General features: G+C 36.9%; 1 protein-coding gene across 12 annotated transcripts in view; it reads right to left on the bottom strand.

Moving 5' to 3' along the window:
* The window catches only part of MYO3B (myosin IIIB), a 207,507-nt gene that overhangs the window by 131,627 nt on the left and 55,919 nt on the right, over nt 1-19,961 (bottom strand). For all 12 annotated transcript variants that reach the window (XR_005105905.1, XR_005105903.1, XR_005105904.1 and 9 more), the window contains one exon: nt 3,033-3,098. Coding sequence is in view for 8 of the 12 variants with exons in the window: in XM_037398443.1 (XP_037254340.1) it covers nt 3,033-3,098 (66 nt within the window). In the remaining 4 variants the exon portion in view is untranslated. The remainder of the gene's footprint in view (nt 1-3,032; nt 3,099-19,961) is intronic.

Below are 19,961 nucleotides of genomic sequence, written 5' to 3'. Positions count from 1 at the left end.
TTGTTTACATGGCCCTATAGGAATGGTAAACTCTATTAATATGTATATAAACAAAACATAATTAATTCTTTCTTACATTATGAACAGAGTGGCATAGTTCTTCATGGACAATTACAGTAGTACAGATAAACAGGCATACACTGAATTTTACTGACTTTCAAAAGTATGTATGTGCTGTATCTCATTAGATACCAAATACAAAATTAGGCTGCTGCCAGAGAAGACTTGGCAGAAATCGTGTCTTGTCTGTATTTTTTTAAAACAAAATATCTAACTCAGATTAGCTATCTCACTAAAAAATCCTCATGAGGACAACACATTGCAGCCTTCATTTCAAGTCAAGGTCAACAATGCTGGGAATAGAAACATAAATTCACCAAGCTAAGAACTATCTTGACCCTCTCTCCATTCAGATTTTGTAAATAATGCATCTGACTTTAAAATATGCTACAAAATCATACCTCTTGGGGCAGCAGAATCATAGTTAACAACACAGACCTAATTTCTGAAAAATGTATGTTTACTACTTTAACATTTTAAAGAGTTACCTACAAAAGTACATTAAAACTTCCAGCTCAGGCACATTGTAAATCACTATAATATGTGAGAGAACACTTATAAAAAAATGCCTCTTGAGACAGTGGCATTTCAAGGGATGAGAATGTGGGGTGAAAAAAACTACAATGGCCAGATCTGGCGATCTTTACACAATAATTTTATTTATGCCAACAGAACTGAAGTCAAAAGTACGCTTAGTCAAAGCTGCATGCTCGGCTTTTGTCAGTACACAGGTCTGGCCACAACTTGAACCAGATAAGCTTGTCATGCAAATGATGTTAGCCATCAGGAAGGAGACAGATAATGAAATTATTCGAAAGCTAACCACTCATCACAAGGGTGACAGAAACATCAGGCAAGGTCCTAACATATGGATAAAAGGCAGTATGGAATTTATACAATCACTGCTTTTAATTTATCATAACTAAGCTGTCACAAGGTAGGCATCAACAAATGCATAACTAATGCATATAAATGAGCCAATTATCAGTAATGGCTAAAAGGTTTGCAGTTGTATGAGCCAATGTTTCATTATTTATTTTTTTCTAGAAAGTCCACTAATGTAAGTCCAAGCCTCCATAAAAACTATTGTAACCTTTGCATCATAAAAACTCTACTAACGCATGCCCAAGAATGAAGCAATGTCAGAGAATTCCATTTCAGTGTTCTCTTAAAGGTAGATATAAAACCAGCATATTTATTATAATTATTGCATTTCTCCATGTTAAGAGATGGCATATGAGGATACTTTCTTACTTCATTGTGCGTATTACTGCAAAAATGAAAAGTAAGGCTTGAGAACCTGCAGATATTGCTGGTGAGAGGAATTAATTAAGCAAAAGTAATTAAAAATCAATGTGATTAAAAAGATGCAATTTGAAAATATCAAAAAGCCAAAGGACACGATTAAAAACAAGTATAGCCATAAAGTACTAACATCTGACTTTTTATGAACAGTGCATGCTGAACTAAAGGACTGAACAAGTGTTAAGAAATGTTAAACTTAAGTTTTTGTATTGTTCTCAAGCTCAGCTCAGGAGGGACTTCTAAAAAGGAAGATACCAAGAAAGAAAAGCCTGTATAACAATGCTGAAGGTCAATGCACAATGTTTTGAGAAAAGAATGTAAACTTATTTACCAGGTGCACTGATTGTCTAAAGCACAAGTGGAATATAACCTACCAGTGCTTGAGTCCCCCAGAATACAGGCTACAGTCCATAAATACTGTAAAAACCAAGTTTTCCTGTAACAGAATGGAATTCATCCACCACCCAGTGACTTCTGTAATCAAACACTGATTCTGCCATAGATCACAATGCACACTTCTGTGTAAACAAGGATATCTATTACGGAGAAACACAACTTGGGTCTATCTGCACTAGAGGAATGTACTTCTACTTTCACTGGAAGGGATTCAGAGTCATGTTGCAGTAATGACAGTAATGGCCTTCCTCTATAGACCAACCATTACGGTGTACCTCACCTCCCTGCCTGATGAAAGAAGAGCATAGTAAATAAGAATATTTTTCATGGATTATTAATAAAATTTGCATCAGCCTTTCTATTTTTAACTTCTCCTAAAACGGGAAGACATTACCACACAACTGACTGAAAAAGGTTTCACATATAGACGTTGTACGCCTCCACAAGGAACTAGATACATTAAGGAACAGAACAGATGCAAAATGCAGGTGTGCGTATTTTCAAACCTATCTTGAGAAGTCAGTACTGAGGAGTGGTGTTCAAAGTATTTGGTTATTTGATGGATATAAACTTCTCAAGGGTTTGATAATATTGTTCCCCATGTTACACAGTTTAGGCTGTGATAGGTCACAATGAAATACCTGAAGAATCCTAAAAATCACTCGTAGAAGTTGCTGTTAAGACTTTTTAACATAATGCTAGCAACTACTAAATCATGATTTCTTAGTTTCACCATAAAAAGAAAAAAGTAAAGCAAAAGCATATTTTAGTTCAGTGACAGCTGCATCCAGAAAGTTGCCACCATCTAGGTAACATACTCTTGGTACAACTGGTGCTCAACTACATATATTGGGTATCCAACCTACTAAATATTAGTGAAGTAAAAAAAGGCAATTATTTTCTCTCTTGTCTTTCAAATTCTTATTTTAAGTTGACCAGCACATTTTCACTAGCCCTTTTTTCTCCTTGACACAAGATTTCACTGCAAAACCATCAAGGAAATCAGGTATATTTATAAATCTGTCCCAGGTCCATCAAAGTCAAGAAGCAAATCAACTAAGGAGTTCAGAGAAGCTGTGAAGCAAATTACATTAAAAAAATCAAACTGTATTATATAGCTTTCAAAAAGCGAAGCATGGTCTAGAGTCTATGAAAAGAAAACTGAAGTTAAAAACCTGCAAAAGTAACGACTCCATGAACAAATTCTGTTCTCAGATTGACACACGTAGGCCTTGCTGGACAAGCTGTTTTTAAAAGAAAATAAAACTCACTGTGAAATGAAATGGTTGAATCCTCTGCACCACTCCTCAGGATGCAGCAAAGTAGGAGGAGGATTCCTGAAAAAATACAAAGTTTTGGGGGTTAAAATGTTAATGTTTCTGGGAATTATCTCACAGATAGTCAACAAAGATGATACTGGTTCCACTAGGGAGAAAATGATCATCAAGACAGTAATGCTCAAACTGTCTGTGTGTCCGCTCCAGATGCCTGTTGGGTTTTTCTGGCTGCTGCTTATTCACTGACAATTCTCTTTTCATGTCTTTCTCCTTTTATGTCAATACCTTTGAAGTTGGTAGACAGTATAGCTCACAGTGTGCTTCACATTTCCTTTTCAATTCAGCCTGACTCAGGAAGGATCAGCTGAAACTGGAATATTAACCTAGCCTTCACACCACTTTAGCCCTTTACCCCAGATCACTGATTCTGACCAAAACTTCTGAAAGTATAGATATCGTCATCATAAGAACTATCAAGATGTTGACAATCTGCAGATTTTCCAGTCCAAATTTCAATCTGTATTCAGTTTGGATGACACTGTAAACTCTAAAACTGTAAAAAACAGATGTTATTTTAAAAGTGACAATTAGTGGACAATATTTTTACATTACATAGTAAGAAGACCTTCCATAAGATTAATCTTTTAAACTCTTACGGGTTCCATGTTAGTTGGCATATAGTAAGTTTCCTCTCTATTTGTTCCTGTTACAGTTAAATTATACAAGCATACAGAGCAAGGCCCATAGGTCATATTAAGTGGACCAGATTTTAAGTGGACCAACCTATAGCAGGAAGTGTTCACGAATCACACACTATATTATACTGTTGTCTCCCAGAGGTTTCTTCTGCAACTTAACACAGGTATTGAAGTCTATTTAACTTTTTAAGATTAAACCTGTGCTTTATGAAACCTTGATGGCTTGTCTTTTGCTGAATTTGAGGGCTCAGTGCAAAGGGTCAAATATTACTGAACTGGCAGGAAAAAAACCCAAACAGTAAGACTCACTCTACAACAGAAACACTAATATTCTGGATTGTAACATGAATCATCTTGTTTGTATTGGAGCCACATTTCACAGCATGACAAGGCTTGGAAACGTCTCACAAAACAAAAAGGTAAACAGCATAAACAACATAAATTAGTGCTGATCTGTTTAGTACTCTTGAATTTTTCATCCATGTTCATTCAAAGAGTAGTTCCATTTAACAATTACCTAATAAGAAAAACCAAACAAAATGGTTTAAAAAACCCCAATTTACAATGTGGCTTTGTAATAGATGGACCATTTTTGTTCATCTGTATTTACTGAAAGCAAATGCAGTCATCTAATTTCACTGCAGGCTGACATGTTTTCTAGGATGATTACGTTATTAGTTTTTTATTATAGAAGACTCAGGGAACAAAATTTTCTTCATGAAGTGAAGAAATCCAGAATCTTTGAGATGTGCATTACTTACCAAATTTATCATTAGAAAAAAATATGAACAGTTATAAATGAAAATAATGTTTCAGGGTTGTCTTTCATTTACCAGGCTTGTATGTTCATGTACATCATAGAATCTGATTTTTTACAAGCATAAAAAACCACAGAGAAGTATTTTTAGAGATACTCCCACAAAAAATCCCAGCATCAAAGAAAGGTAAATCTAAAAAACCTCTTTCTCTATAATGAAAATAGTTATCAGTCCACACATCCCACATGCATGAACTCTGCAAACTTTATGGGATAGCCAGCTGGGGTTAGTATAGGTTTTTAGTCTTTATTTTGCAGGAATGGCACTCTATCTGACAATTTGGATTCTGATAAAACCAACTTACTGTACTGCGAAGTAAAATATTTCTTTTTAAAATTACACCAGCACTGTCTACTGAATATTTGCTGTGAAATTTTGAATTCCACTGCAAAGTAATTTGCTTTTTCAAAAGCACAGTTACTATTAATGAAATATGTAGTTTCATCTTTTCTGTTCACAGTTTTTAAAGTCTTTCTATGGTGGCAACAATGGAGCTTACAAAACGCATATGGTTTGGAGGCTCTATTTAATACTCTCACAAGGATCTTTTTTTCAAAAAGACACAGACACTTAAATTAGTTGCAGATGTTATGATAGAAACAGGTGGAATTTCATCACAGAAGAACAGACCAGCAGAGCAGATGTCATTCAGGAAATACACTTAGTTATTTGTGGGTTAGTGATTGGTGGATACAGTCATGTTTTTAACCACACAGAAAATGTTTTGTCCAACAAATTACTAAGCTACCAAGACCTCACCAACAGCTACTCTCTTAAGAGGTGGCTGAGCATGCCATGTACCAAATCAACACAACCATGGAATCTGTAACTCCATAGATGTTTTCTTGAGCTTGATACTTTCATATTTGTTGACAGAAGATACTGTTATTCTTAGTGCCTTTGTAGTAAAAACATAGAATTAGTGGTCCTCTGTACTTATGTCACTAAATCAATGCTTCAGGTACCCCATCTACAAAACTGAGCTGATAAACATGACCACAACCTTAATTCATTAACACCTGTAAAGTGCTTGAAGAAATATGTTACATAACTACAAAGTACGAAATCGGCTCACTACTTTCTGGCATCATGTCCATAAACAATTTCCAGAAAGGGGCATAAGAGGGTCAGCTTCCTACCTTTGCTTTGGCTAAAACATCACAAACTCTTTCATGGTGACAGCAGAAAACACTTTTCCATGGCACCTCCAGAGGTAGCTTTCTGCAGTAAGGACTCAACCTCAAGTTCTAGGGTAACACAAAAAGCCAGATGTGCAAGGGTAGCTCACTTTAAGCTTTTTTGTCAGCACACTAAATGCAACACATGGAGTTCTATGGCTTTTGTGGACTTGCATCTGCCAACATCACTGGATTTCATCAACACTGGGCTGTTTCTGCTGTACTCTGAACACATTCACAGAAAAACTAAAAAGCTACCTCTTGTTAACTTGCTGACAGAACTTATTCTACCCTTTTCATATAAAACTGGAATGCTCTGCATGCAACCTTTCAATCATCCCTGCCGCATATGTAAGAAGCTGAAGGACAATATAGTCTTATTTTCTACTGTAAGTGATGGAAATTTTGAGTAGATATGAATATTATTGCAAAAAGTGGGTATAATTGGGCTTGCCTTTTGAAAATGTCCTCTTTTGATGCAAGATGAGTAATCAACCATTTATTTCCCAACTTGTGTCTTTCCTCCTTTAGTTCTTTCTATAATTCATAATTAGTCACAGAACTACACGCTCTATTTCCTTAGGCAGATGCATTGCTCTTGTAAGGAGTTTTTCTACCCTTGTATTCAGTGCTTTGTGTGGTCATACTGATGCTGGTTTTTACTGGGAGTTTTACTTCAGTGAGGACTGCAGGATTGAGCCTGTACAAGACACCAACATATAGGAGCACAATGTTCCTCAGAACATGAAGACATTAGCAAGCTTATCAAGCAAGAACTGCTGCTGAATTCTGAATGATACACACACAGTTATGTGCTGGAAATATTTTAATCTGTCCAGCCTTATGTGTTCCCTGTCATTCAGACTGCCTCCAAAGTCACAGCTGGCAAAACAAAATCGGTCATTTTACCACAATAAGGCCAATGATGCAGCTCAGCGAGCACCATTCATCCTTTATGTTAAGCTGTGAGCCTAATTACAGATCACAGATAATAGATATTTTCTGGCAACAAGAAAACAAATATTTTCATCTTAAAATACTGCTATGATTATTTTTTTTTAAATGGCAAATGCATCTACTATTTTTTAAACTACTTCAGTAAACATAGCCATGCATTCTATAAACAGATATCAAGACAGGGCCTCCAATGACCAAATTGCATCATCAGCCTACCACATTGTTTCTAGTGAGAAATTAACAGATGAACATCCAACACCTGTCACCATGAACAGGCTCTGGCAATCACAGCCCCATACACACATGCTGTGAATTAATTTTCCAGCATAGTGCAGAAACAATAGTTCTGCTGACAGTTGTCTAGGTTTATACATAGAAAGGTCATACACAAAATTTAACCATTCACACATATTTCAAAAAATAAAGTGTAACTGCCACAGAAAAAGCACAAAGTCAATGCATAATAATGAGATTTCCCTTAAAAAGGTTACATAAACCAAATGGTTTATATTAAAATACATGAAAAATTGACATTAATTAATACCTGATAAATTCTCATACAAGTTTAAAGGCCTGCCACTCCAGAGCATCCCCACCTTGGGTAATCCTCAAAAAATAACCAGGCAATTCTTGACAGGGCTCTGACACTCAGTTTGTGGCCCATTCAAATCAGTTAAGAGGTTTCCACTGATCTGAATGAAAAATTCCAATCCTAAACACTAACCCATTCATCTGTCTCCTACTAAAGGCTACTCAACTCTGACTGACTTCAGTAAAATATTTCACCAAAGTCAACTCAGCAGGAAGCAGGGTACTGTACTCAGCTCTGTAAAATTTTAAGATAGAAACTGAAGAGTTTAGGTGCCTGCAGGAGTGGAGAATCAGCACAAAATCCTCAAGGTATATGGAGGCAGGCTTCTGAAGTTGCTTTTTAGGTCAGTGGAAAGCTGTCATCAATCTGAATGCTGCTGCATGAAGCCTCCATGGTTGAGAACCACAGCAGTACATTGCCTCAAAAGACCAGAAGATCAGAAAGAATACAGGATCTACAACAAAACTGGAAACAATATCAGAAACACAGCATCTAAGCAAAACAACTCCAGGTCTAACGGAACGGGCTGCCCAATGAGTTGATCTAGGGGACTCCAAAGGCAATTGAACATCCTTCCCTCAAAACACCTGGAATTGTGCAAGTCTTGACCATACTGGGCACCAATGTCCCTTAGGTCTTCTTAACCAGATATATAAGCAAGGCATACCTGTGCCCATCCTGCCTACAAGGCATGAACCATATATTGAGACTGTATGTACCAAATCACAGCATATGAGACTGCTGGAAAAGGCAGTAGCTCCTCACATTATCTTCAGCTTCTTAGGGCTCAGTAACTAGAAAATAAACCTTTCTCAGGCAAGGGAACAGACTAATGCCAGATCATAGTATTCTACCTATACAAGTAGGGGGCATCAGCAAAATTACCCTTATTTGGTGAGAATGAAGGGTATAATACACCCTAGGAAAAGATTCGAGGGGAAGGGGGGAGAGGGAGCATGGGAGAGGGAGCGTGCTCCTCCCAAATTCACTCTCCAGGCACCTTCTCACCAGCAACTGATTCACTTCTAAACAGTTTCTCCTTTTTCACTCCCCCTGCTTTTTCTCTGAAAGGACTGTTTTCCTTGTGAAAATGTCTAGTTCAAAACTGTTAACATACAACTTCAATTTCTTATCTTCTGGAATATCAAGGGCATGTATCTATTCAAGTAACATGTAAGTGAGTGAATTCTAACAAGGATATGCTGCTTTAAACAACCAAGATCAAAACCTACCAAGGGAAAAGAATCGGTTAAGACGAAGCAGAACACAAGACATTACTGCCTCACTGCTGAAACAAAAATATTCTTCTTGTTTATGTATTTTACTATCTTTTAATTACACAGTTATCTGACATTTCCCTCTTTATTGGAATGGATGCTCTTTATTTTCCATAGGTTGTACACAGCTACTGAATCCAACAGCATATGCTAAATTTATATTGAGTTGAAATTTAAACAGACAATTATAAGTAAAAGACTGTAGGATCCTAATTACTTGAAAGGGTCAAGGATACCAATCCACTTTTTAAGCTTTTTTGTTTTAAAACAGGGTCTGATCTAGTAAAACACAAATTGGATATCTGTTTTCACTCTTTCTCAGAAAAGAACTATGGCTATATATCTTGTAACACATAAATACACATTTTCCCTGTTTTGCTCGTGAATTTAAGTGACTACTTATTTATTTTGCTGCCATAAGTAGGTGACTTAGCAGATTAACAATGAGATATGGGCTCAGCAGCAAAAAAAATACAAATTCACAAATAAACAAAGTGTCAACTACCTCTTTAAAACACACTTAAATCAAGATTTATTCACAAGTCTCCAAGCTTAGAATATTTCATCAGCCAGCATAATAATGAATAAAAAATAAATGGTAAAAGGTAGTCAGTTCCAGAATTACGCACAGATCTCCTTTTGATTTTCAAGATTCACTTTATGCATTGCCAAAAGAAACGAGCTTCAGGAAGAATATAAAGAGGTTGTCAAAAGAAACCTCCTAAGAAACCTCCTTCACATGAACAATCCTGTGTTTCAAAATGGTATATATCTGATAAATTAAAAGTCACCTTTAAAGTAATGAGTACAGACAGAAATAACGTGCTAAGCACATTAAATTGTTTTGAAGGTCAAATAATAACCTTCAGAAAAAGTATTAAAACAAATCTGTTATGTAATTTTTTTACTTCATACAGACAGAAAAAAAATGGATGAAGAAGTATTGCAAAGTGTTCTGCTTGGGAACATCTGGATTATCTTTGACTTTTTCCCTTGAACATTGCAATTCACAGGCCACTGGTTTCAGTCAGATTTGGCAGCTGTAAGGTTTCATTAGCCCTTTTCAGGACTCGACAAGGCATCATTTATTTCTGTCATTTACTCTTCGGTTTCCAGTTTCACTTTCTGGCTTCACTGAGACAGAAACAAGTATTTTATTTCAGAAATATTTTTGGATGGAGGTGAAAACAGGACAGCTTTGGATTCCAGTGGTCAAGCCTCAAAACAAATATTTATCATAATTGAATTATAATTATGCTTTGTCATCTCATTTATTCACAAATGTTTCAGAGATCTATAGAGGCACTAGCAAATTAACAGCAATTGAAACAGAGGAAGTAATAGTAGAGATTTTTATTTATAACCAGTTCACATCTTTACTGCAATATAGTATTTTGCTTTTCTATTAAAACCATTGCTCTGTGAATTTGCAAGGCAGGAGAATATCAGTTGCTAAAGAAATAAAAATGGGACAGTAATATTTCTGTGCCTGAGTGAAATACATATGGTGTTGTCTAGACACTGCACTTCTGTAGCTGGAATATTAAATACTCAACACCATGTATTTGTAGAACGGTATTGGAAAGTAAAAAAATCTGTTAAAATCTAAAAGTGAAAATCCCATAGATAAAATTCTAAGGGCAAACCCTGAATTGTGTTTCAAACTCCCACTGTACATCAGCCAGTTTAAGAGACCTGAGTAGTCCACCTGTCTGAAGGCACTGCCCAGTGGAGCAGATCCACTCTGGGAAAGCTAGAAGTTGTCATACCATGGTCAGTCTGCCAACAGGCTTCATATTGTCCTGGACACACAAGGGTACCTGTATTTTCCAGTTGGCTGAGACATACTTTTTGGGGCCCTTATTTCCATGAATAATAAGACATTGTCACTATATTACTCCCATGAAAAAGGCGGACTTGCTTCACAGAACTACAGAAGTGGTTTTGCCACTTGTGCTTCTTTACCTTCATTTCTTTGTCTGATCAATTTAGCTCTTACTTTCGAAGAGGAAGACACCTTCTTATCCTTCTATTTCACACAGGGAGCCTATTCTTAGTTGAGGCTCTACAGAAATACAAATAAACCTAACAGTAACCCTGTAAAAGAAGTTTATTACCATATGCTTGATATGGCTGGTACTGAACATGGAATTCAATCATTACGCTTGATAAAAACAAGCACTTAAACTCTGCATTTTCAACAGGAAACAAGGATTACTCCTTATTTGTACTTTATGACTCAAACCCTGCTTACTGTTTTCAGTTTAGTCTGGTTCATAGCATTGTAAAAACTGATATTCTGCTAGCCTTACCAGTCTGGTTCAGAAATGAATACTTACAGAGGGAATACATTAGTTAATGGTGGCATATTTCCAATGGACCATTAGGAGGATCATTATAAAAATTCTGAAGTAATAGACTGCATAAATGCTGAAGCATAAAGAAATGTACAAGAGGTGTAAGAGGACCATTTTTTAAAAAAGGAATTATCATTTAAGGTAATATGCCTTCTGAGCATGAAGACTACATGTGGAATGGAATTTATTTGTTCCCTATCCTATTCCATCCAATAAGCTTTATTCTAACACACTTCAATTTTTGTCTGCTTTAAAAAAAAATTGTATGACTTAGGAATCCCTGTAGATTGTAACTGGAGTGAAGACTAATAAACACAGTATTAAACACAAAGAATTTATTCATTATTAAAAATGTCCTGTGGCAGCAATTCAAATAAAACCTTTCTAATGCAGAACTAAATGACAATGATATCAAGACCATATCCCAACAAGCCTGTAAGATGCTAACTTAAAACTCATGCATCTCTTGAAACAATTGGGCAAGCTGTGGAAAATACCCTTGGAAATTATTGACTCACATAAGCTAGGGTATCTAGGAAAGGATGAAGGTAGTCAAAATAAATTTAAGGCAAGAAATGCTAACAGTGCAAGTAATGTGTAACAATGCAATTAGTGATGCATTGAGAGACAAAAAGACCCTACAAAGCTGAAATATTAAAGCATCATAGAACACGTGAAAATCAAGAGGGATAAATTTTTTGAATGGAAGATTCAACAAGTAGGCATCAATCAGAACCATAGCATAAACAATGTATAAAATGCATTGTTAGTAAGTGTTGAGGATACACAAATGACTTTTAGTTGTCTTTTTCTATAATAAATATTTAGACACTGAATGAGAATCTGAATCATAGCCCTGTTTTACCTTCAAAACATTAGCTATTTATGTTCCAAATAAAGTCAGGTGGTATCAACAAGCAAGCACCTATTTCCTCAACAAATCTGGGGAAAAAATGCATTTGTGACTTTTTGGAAAGACTGAAATTTTCTGGCATCTAATGACAATAAGACTATACAGTCATGTCTTTCCTGCTTTTTTCTGCAGTGCAGAGTTCTCACACAGCTCTACTCAGAACCTCCCAGCTGAACAGACCAAGAAGTTAAAAGTTTCCTCAAAAGGAGCTCCCACAAAGAGCATTTACTGTATGTTTGAGTTGGGTGGACACTATGTGCATCTGTAGAATCTTTAAAAAGTTGTAATAGGTTCTGTAAGATTTGAATATCAATACAAGAAACAAGGAAATAAAATAAAATAAAAAAACCACCACCAAACCAAAATTTTAAAATAAACCAGCCAAGAAGTAAAATATATTTACAGCAATAAAAATACAGGGTGCAATATGGAACACAATTCTTCCTTCCTTCCTGAATTGCCTCTCAGCAGTTAATTATGAGGTGATTATATACATGTTGACATGACATGAGCACTCTATTTTAAATAACACATAGAATGGGTAAACAGAAAAGAAAATTACACTTTCAACAAGTCAGATCTCTGTTTTTGTTCCAATGTAAGACGCTTTTTGTTCTTTTTGTTTCCCCAGACAGTTCAAGCAGATGCTGCCTGTAAAAGTCTGACGTGTTTGCATGCTGGCAACAGATCATGGATCATCAACTTGCCCAATAAACCTATCTTATTGTAATTCAGAACATCTTTACCCAGCACTTGTTCTAATATGTGAACAGTCTGATAAGAGGGAATCTGATATAATCTATACTGTGAAAGAAGAAACCTAGAAGTTACATTTTGGCTAATTTAACCAAAATAAACTGCATAAAGCCAAATCACTTTAGTCAGCCAGGTAGGAAGATGAAAGCTGTTACTACTACTTTTTTCCTAATGTTTTCAAAGGCTGTGGTACTGGATGCCAAAGCACAGACATAAACTCTCTCAAGAGGAGAAACGTTCTTTTCCCTTGTTGCCCCAAGCTACTGAAGCAAGGTTTGCACAGAACACATAAGTGCTCCCCTTCCAAAAGCACGAGCTGCTTCCCCTGTTCCCATAGATATATCTTTTATTTTTTTACAAATACAACTTTCAGTCATTGGATCGCATTCATTTGCCATGTTGATTAAAATGCCAGTCTTAAATAGCTTATACCCATAAAGATAAGCTGGGTTATGCTCAAGTTGCCCCTAACTTTCTTTTGGGTATACTATAAAAATATTGACACTATTTCAATAACCCAAACATAGTTCTCTTTAAAAATAGTTACACCTCTCCTGGAAAATTCACTTGGTTTTGAACAGTTCTACTAGCTTCTTTTTCAGTCTTTTAACCTAGTTTTATACTGCTTGTACGCTTTCAATGCTATGTTTGAAGGGTTACTTATAACACTGGACACATTAGTCCAGCAATGGTCTTGGTCAGACTGGGTAAGTGAATTATCCTGTTCACTGTGTGAATTTGCCCTTATACACTTGCATGGATGAAGTGAACCTTTTACCACAGCACAGGCTAATGCAGGCTAGAAAGGACCTCAGGAGGTCCCTACTCCAACCTCCTGCTCAAAGCAGGGTCAGCTATGAGTTCAGGTCAGATTTCTCAGGGCTTTATCCACTCAGGTCTTCACACAGCAAGTTCATTTTCAGTCAATTTTCAACAAGGATTCTTAAGTTATCATCAAAGTCAGCACCTTGAAAACCACCCCTTGAACATGGCCTTTGCTTTGTATCCCTACGTGCCTACGATCACATTTAGCTTCATATAAATACTGACACTATTACAGAACAGACTTACAGACCGATTCACCAGGCATTCATCATTATTTACCACTTTCTTCCTCCTCTTTTTCCCTTCTTCTCCATTTCCTGCCTGTTATTTCTTCAAAGAACATTACTGTAACTTTTGTGACCCTAGTATCACACAGTCATTTAACCTGACTATGTTTCAGTTTGTTCATATGTAAAATGAGGTGTCTCTGCACAGAATGCAGTATTTGATGTCTTGCCTGGGACTTTTTCTTGGCCAACAGTGGCAAAAACTTGCACCTCCTGAAGGAACTCTTGAGAGAAGATGCAATACAACTGCAATCTAAATGGCCTTTCATTATCATAAAAATAAACCCACTGAAATCATTATTAACTCCCTGAATACTGTAGTTATAAAGATTTATAACCAGTGTCTACTCCAATAAATATTTCTTTAAAATTTTTATGAGTTTTAACTTATGATTATACCTGTAATAGAAAAGAAATATGATACTAATTGTTAATAGTAAATGTGTAGATATGTGTAGTGCATTATTACTGCACTAATCATGAGTAATGATTAAATACACTGCATAGAATTTTAACATTAATCAAACTGATAACAGTAACAAGGAAATCAATACCTTTCAAAGCACAGCTCCTTTTCACCAAGTATGTTTGCAAATAGTGTGATTATTTGTTATTGCATATTTCTGGAAATTACTTTAGAGGGCAAAGCACACGTGCATTTGGTGACTTATTACAAAAATAAAATAACAGATGCACATTCATTATGATTCTGAGGATAATTACAGTCTTGCTAGAATGTGGCTAGTGTCTAAAAAGTTCGTCTTTCTTTTTCCTCTGCTTCTATCAGTCAGTGAATTAATTCCTTTACAAACATGAACATCAATATCCTATTTCTGAGAAAGGCATCTGTTTTTCAATTACATCCCATGAAAGTCTCTGGTACTATGAAATGTATGAGGTGCCTTATTCTCTCTGCAATACCAAATTATGTGAAGAGATATTTTTTTTTCATGCAAAAATCTAATTTAATTTACTTGGTTTAATTCATTATAAGTGATGTGGGCTACTAAACTCCAACATTAACCACAGGCTATAAAGTATGTTTTGGAAACCTAGGGCTAATGGCTTGAAAGGCAGTTTCACTTCTTCAGGATTACACTCCAAACAAAACCAGAATTTTATTATTTTCCTTCAAACATCAAGTTCTGACTTGTATCTATAAGGTACAAGTATGGCAAGTTGCCTCCACACTAACTGCCCTGCAAAATCATAAGCTGAATGTGCAATAACTCAACAGAACACAAATATATATTTTGCATGTGCAGGAACCTATGAGTAAAGATGGGGGGGGGAGGGGAAGGAAGTGTTTGACAAAGTAAACATCACAGGTAAAATATGCAAGTTTTAGGAATGCAAATTTACACATGCATTTCTAAGTAGTCAGCTGATGAGGCTTTAACCTGAGATAGTGTTCCAGACTTAAAAAAAAAAAAAAGCGCAACAACTTTTGTGCAGCCTCACACACACACACCCCTTTTAATCTCCATTAATGATGAACAAGCATTATCACTATTTCATAGGAAAATACCTCTCTCTAAAACTGAGTCACACATAGGTGAGAGGCCATGTGGTCTGAACATCCTCCCTGTCAGCATTATGGCTCCAACCAACCTCACACAACTTTCCCATCACAGAGCAATTATGAAGGGGACTATGGGTTTTTCCACTATGCAACAAGGCTTTAATTCAAATGTTACCTTCCCCAAGACCCACTGCAGAAAAAAAACCTCTCTGGATTAAGCATGAAGATGAATATCATGCTACTGGCACAACCTAAAGGTGAGTTAGGCTGCCTAAGGATGTTTCACAGCCAGGTAGTCAAAGGGAAGTATTCATCTGCTGTCCTCCTCAAGCAGCACTGACTGCAAGTCTTTTGTGAACCTAGGCTACAGTGCAAAGTTTCCCTCAAGGCAGTTAGATGCAGGTACATCGTGTGTCCTCAGCTGTGGGTGAGTCCTATCCCCCAAAGTAACGAAGTGCAGTTTCCAGCCTCTATGTGCAGTCGCCCTTTGCCAGCAAAAGAAACTCACTGAGGAATTAAATTTTCCTTTTTTTCCAGTATTCAGAGAATTTAACACAGTAACTAAGGCTTCATTTGCCTGCAGCTGTTTCAGAGAAAGGAAAAAGAGGGGAAAAAACCCCCACCCACAAACCCCCATGAATTTACACAATTTAAATCCTGAAGGACCATTTTGAAACGGAAGCAGAATGCAATTTTAACAGACCCTAAATAGTCTGCTTCACGCATGCTCACTTAATACTGAACCAAGACATTCTTAAAATTTCAGGCAGAGAAACCTGCTCTGGTTACCTTGGTGATAAACTGAAGACAAAAATTGCACATAATTGTTGCTGATGTCACTGCTCCCATTTGTTGCCAAGGTTACAGAGTACCTCAAATAATTGTGATGTTTCATTTCTAGACAGTATTGGAAGCCCATTTTCTGTTCTCGGTAAATTGTTTAGTGCTGCAGGTAATCTATCTAAACCTTATCTAATAAGGCATCAGCAGCCTTTCAGCAATGTCTGGTAATGATGTAGATTTATATGTTGCAAATGAAGCTACCTAGGTTTTTACTGAGTATTTTGACTCCCAGATTATCTCAATTATTTTTATCCTAAGAAACTATTTCCATAACAAAGTATATTAATCAATCATATAAGAATATCTGAACACTAAATGTCTTACTGCAAAGCAATATTGCATGTGAATTATCTACCTGGAAGGAAGCTGTTCTCTTGGCTGAATGGTGGAAAATTGGCTGTTAACTATTTATAACTGACTGATTTTCCCACCATCTTCAAACTCATTTTAAATGCAGAGCACAAGTGTTTTGCTGCACTAAAAAAATTCAGCCATGCTACATCATCTCCATTGCAACTTCCAGTTTACCACGCACTGTACCATGAACCTCCTTAAAACAGTAACTACTATATGTAAGGATTAAGGATTACTCTGCTACCCTCACAGTATTATGCCTCAGGACAGCTACAGACAATACTGTTAGCCACTGTAGTTCTGTCAAGAAATGGGGAGCAGTTTTGAAAACACACTAAAACCAATGTATTTTTAGTCTACAATAATAAAAGCATGACTTTGTAGCTCAGCTCTATCCCCTAAATCTAACTAAGCCACATTTCAAATCCTCACTTCTGAAGAAGACAACAGTCAGTAGATGCCCATCCACCATCTCTCCTCCTGGATGTGCCTTTCATCACTTGACTGCTCTCAGACTGCAGGGCTTGACCTTGTCAGCATGAAATTTTCCACTGGAGCAAAACAAAATACCACTTACTGTATCTTAGCAGTCTGTTATTACTTATGCAGTGGATTTTGAAAAGTAATAATTTACTTTAGAAATTGGTTGACTAAAACAGCTTATGTGCATTTAATGCATGAAATGAACTGCATATGGAGTCACTAAAAACATCTGTCAGGCATCTCAGCTTCTACCTGGAGTTCAGAGAGGGCTAGAGTGCAACACAGAGAATAAAACAGAATATCAGAGGTGATTCTTTTTTGTTTGTTCAGAAAATGGCTGAGATCTGAGCATGTTTATTTTCATGATTATTCATTTGAGTTTCTCAATGAATTAATTTCAGCTGCATACATTTTAGCTCTTCTGTGTTTAATTCACATGAATGTTCTAGCAAAAAATACTGGCAGTAATGTTTGCTGAAACAGTCTGTTTTTAACAAGCACCAACGAATATACATATAAAACAATAACCTTCTATTTGTAATCGCATGTATTCATGAGAAAGCCAGTTGGAGGAGAGACTTAACGAATCAAAACCCAGCAACATACTCTGCAGACAAAGTCTGCCCTCACAGCTGAAATAGTAAATGCTTACTACAGACTATTCAACAACAAGCCAGAGCGTGAATTACTTGCTGAAATTAGGCTATGAATATATCTGAACAAAGAAGGCATCTGCAAAATACAATTCTATCTGTACACAATTTACAAAAGGGAATAAAAAGACAAAATCAGTGAGAAACAGTTGCATATAAGTTCTGCAATAACTGAATAGCTAACGAAAAAAAGGAGGGAAATTGCACCAAGATGATTTAATTTTAAGACTGATTCTCTACTGTCTTACGTAGTGTACAAAAATATTTATACTATTTTACCACTTTCTCAAATATATTAAAACGTCATAAGGCAATGGAGAACAGACCCCATTTTACTATGACATGGCTGCTAATTGCATACACTTCAACTTTTAGATCTGCTGCCAGACTTAAAAGACTAGTTATACATAAGTATTTGGTATGGGTTTAGACACAAACTGCTCTCTGATTTTTAGACACAGGTGACGTAATGCAGGTAATACTACTACCAGCACTCATTACGCAGTTCAACTCTGGCACAAATCTATTTGAATCTGATATTCAAACCCTATGATACATTTGACTTTTACCAGTTTGTATACCTGTTAGAAATGAATTAGGAATGAATAACTCCTATACATTTTTGTAAAGGCAGAGGCCCTGCCCTGGCGCATTTTAGCACTGTTGCAAACTGTGAGACTATGTGATAGTAACATTAACGTATCTTCATAGCACAAAACTGTTTCCCCACGGAATTAATACATACTTTGCCAAACAAAAGGCCGGGACATTCATCCATCATTAGTGATGTACCCCAGGGGTCACTGCAGAGCCCAGTCCCATTCAATATCTTCATTAATGATCTGGATGATGCAGCAGAGTGCACCCTCAGCAAGCTTGCTCATGTTTCAACCTGTGAGGAGCAGCTGTTGAGGGTTCTGCTGCCATCCAGAAGGAAGGAATCTCAACAGGACAGAGAAATGGGCCCACAGAAACTTCATGAAATTCAGCAAAGGGAAATTCAAAGTCCTGCACCAGGATATGCTGGGGGCTGACCAGCTGGAAAGTAGATTTGCACAAAAGGACCTGAGGGTCTTGGTGGACACCAAGTTGAAACATGAGCCAGCAATGCATCCTTGCAGTAAGGGCAGCTAATGGTATCCTGGGCTGCATTAGGAGTGCTGCTGCCAGCAGCTTGAAGAAGGTGATCCTTCCCCTCTACTCAGCAATGGCGAGGCCACACCTGGAGTACCATGTCCAGTTCGGGGCAGGAGAGATATCAGAAAGATACAAAGGTACTAGAGACAGTCCAGCAAAGGATCACCAACACTGATTAAGGGAATGGAGCACCTCTCACATGAGCAAAGGCTGAGACAGGTGGGACTGTTGAGCATAAAGAACAGAAAGCTCACGATGAGTAGTATCAATATATATAAATATATAAAGGGAGAGTGTAAGGAAGACTGAGCCAGGCTCTTTTCAGTGGTGCCTAGTACACAGGGCAAGAGGTGATGGGCATACACTGAAATACAGGAGATTCTGCCTGAGTATCAGGAAACACTTTTTCACTGTGAGTGTAATTAAGCACTGGCACAGGTTGCCCAGAGAGGTTGAGTCTCCCTCCCTGGAGATACTCAAAAGCTGTATGGCCTTGGTCCTGGGCAGCCTGCTACAGGTGACCCAGGCTGAGCAGGAGGGTTGGACAAGATGACCTCTACAGGTCCCTTCCAACCTCAGCCATTCTGTGATTCTGTGGAAGAAGATATAGCCAAGGACACACTCTTACTGACATTTTCAAAAAACACATCAATGGTTCACTTTCTGTGAAACCAGTGATCCCAAACTCTGGAAAAATCAAACTCAGAATGGAGACTAAAAGAATTTTAACAGAAACAAAACACAGAAGTGCTTCTCAGAAATCCCACTAGCTACCTAACATCATACTTAGGGACCCAAGTCATTTTGAAAATCTAGTCATGTTTGACTTGTTCAAGATTCTATGATAGGTCTGTAACCTGCTGAAGAACTCGTAGTGGTCTTTCCAATCTTCAGTCACAGATCTGTATTCTTTTCCACCTACAGATCAGACTCTATCCCTGAATTGCTTTGCTATTCATATAGAAACCAAGGAGGATCCTTAGGACCTTGTTTTCTGCTCATCAGACTCTTCCACAATATTCTCAGAGGTAACATGTCACCTTATAATTTTAGTATTTGGAATTTTCTATAAAAATACAATCACGAAGTAATGAAAGACCAATGTATCACACAATAATGTAACATATAAATGTCAAATTATTCCTCAGACAAGTATAGCTTTTATGGATATCACGATGCCCTACCTATAAGCATAGGCAGAATCTGGTCTTTTGAAGTAGTTTGGTCACATTGCTGTAACTGCATTTCACACTCCTATTAAGAAATAAACAAT

The sequence above is a fragment of the Falco rusticolus genome, chromosome 8 (assembly GCF_015220075.1).
Source record: "Falco rusticolus isolate bFalRus1 chromosome 8, bFalRus1.pri, whole genome shotgun sequence".
NCBI classification, from domain to species: domain Eukaryota; kingdom Metazoa; phylum Chordata; class Aves; order Falconiformes; family Falconidae; genus Falco; species Falco rusticolus.
The sequence above is the reverse complement of the archived record's forward strand: the minus strand, read 5'-3'. Positions and strand labels throughout refer to the sequence as shown.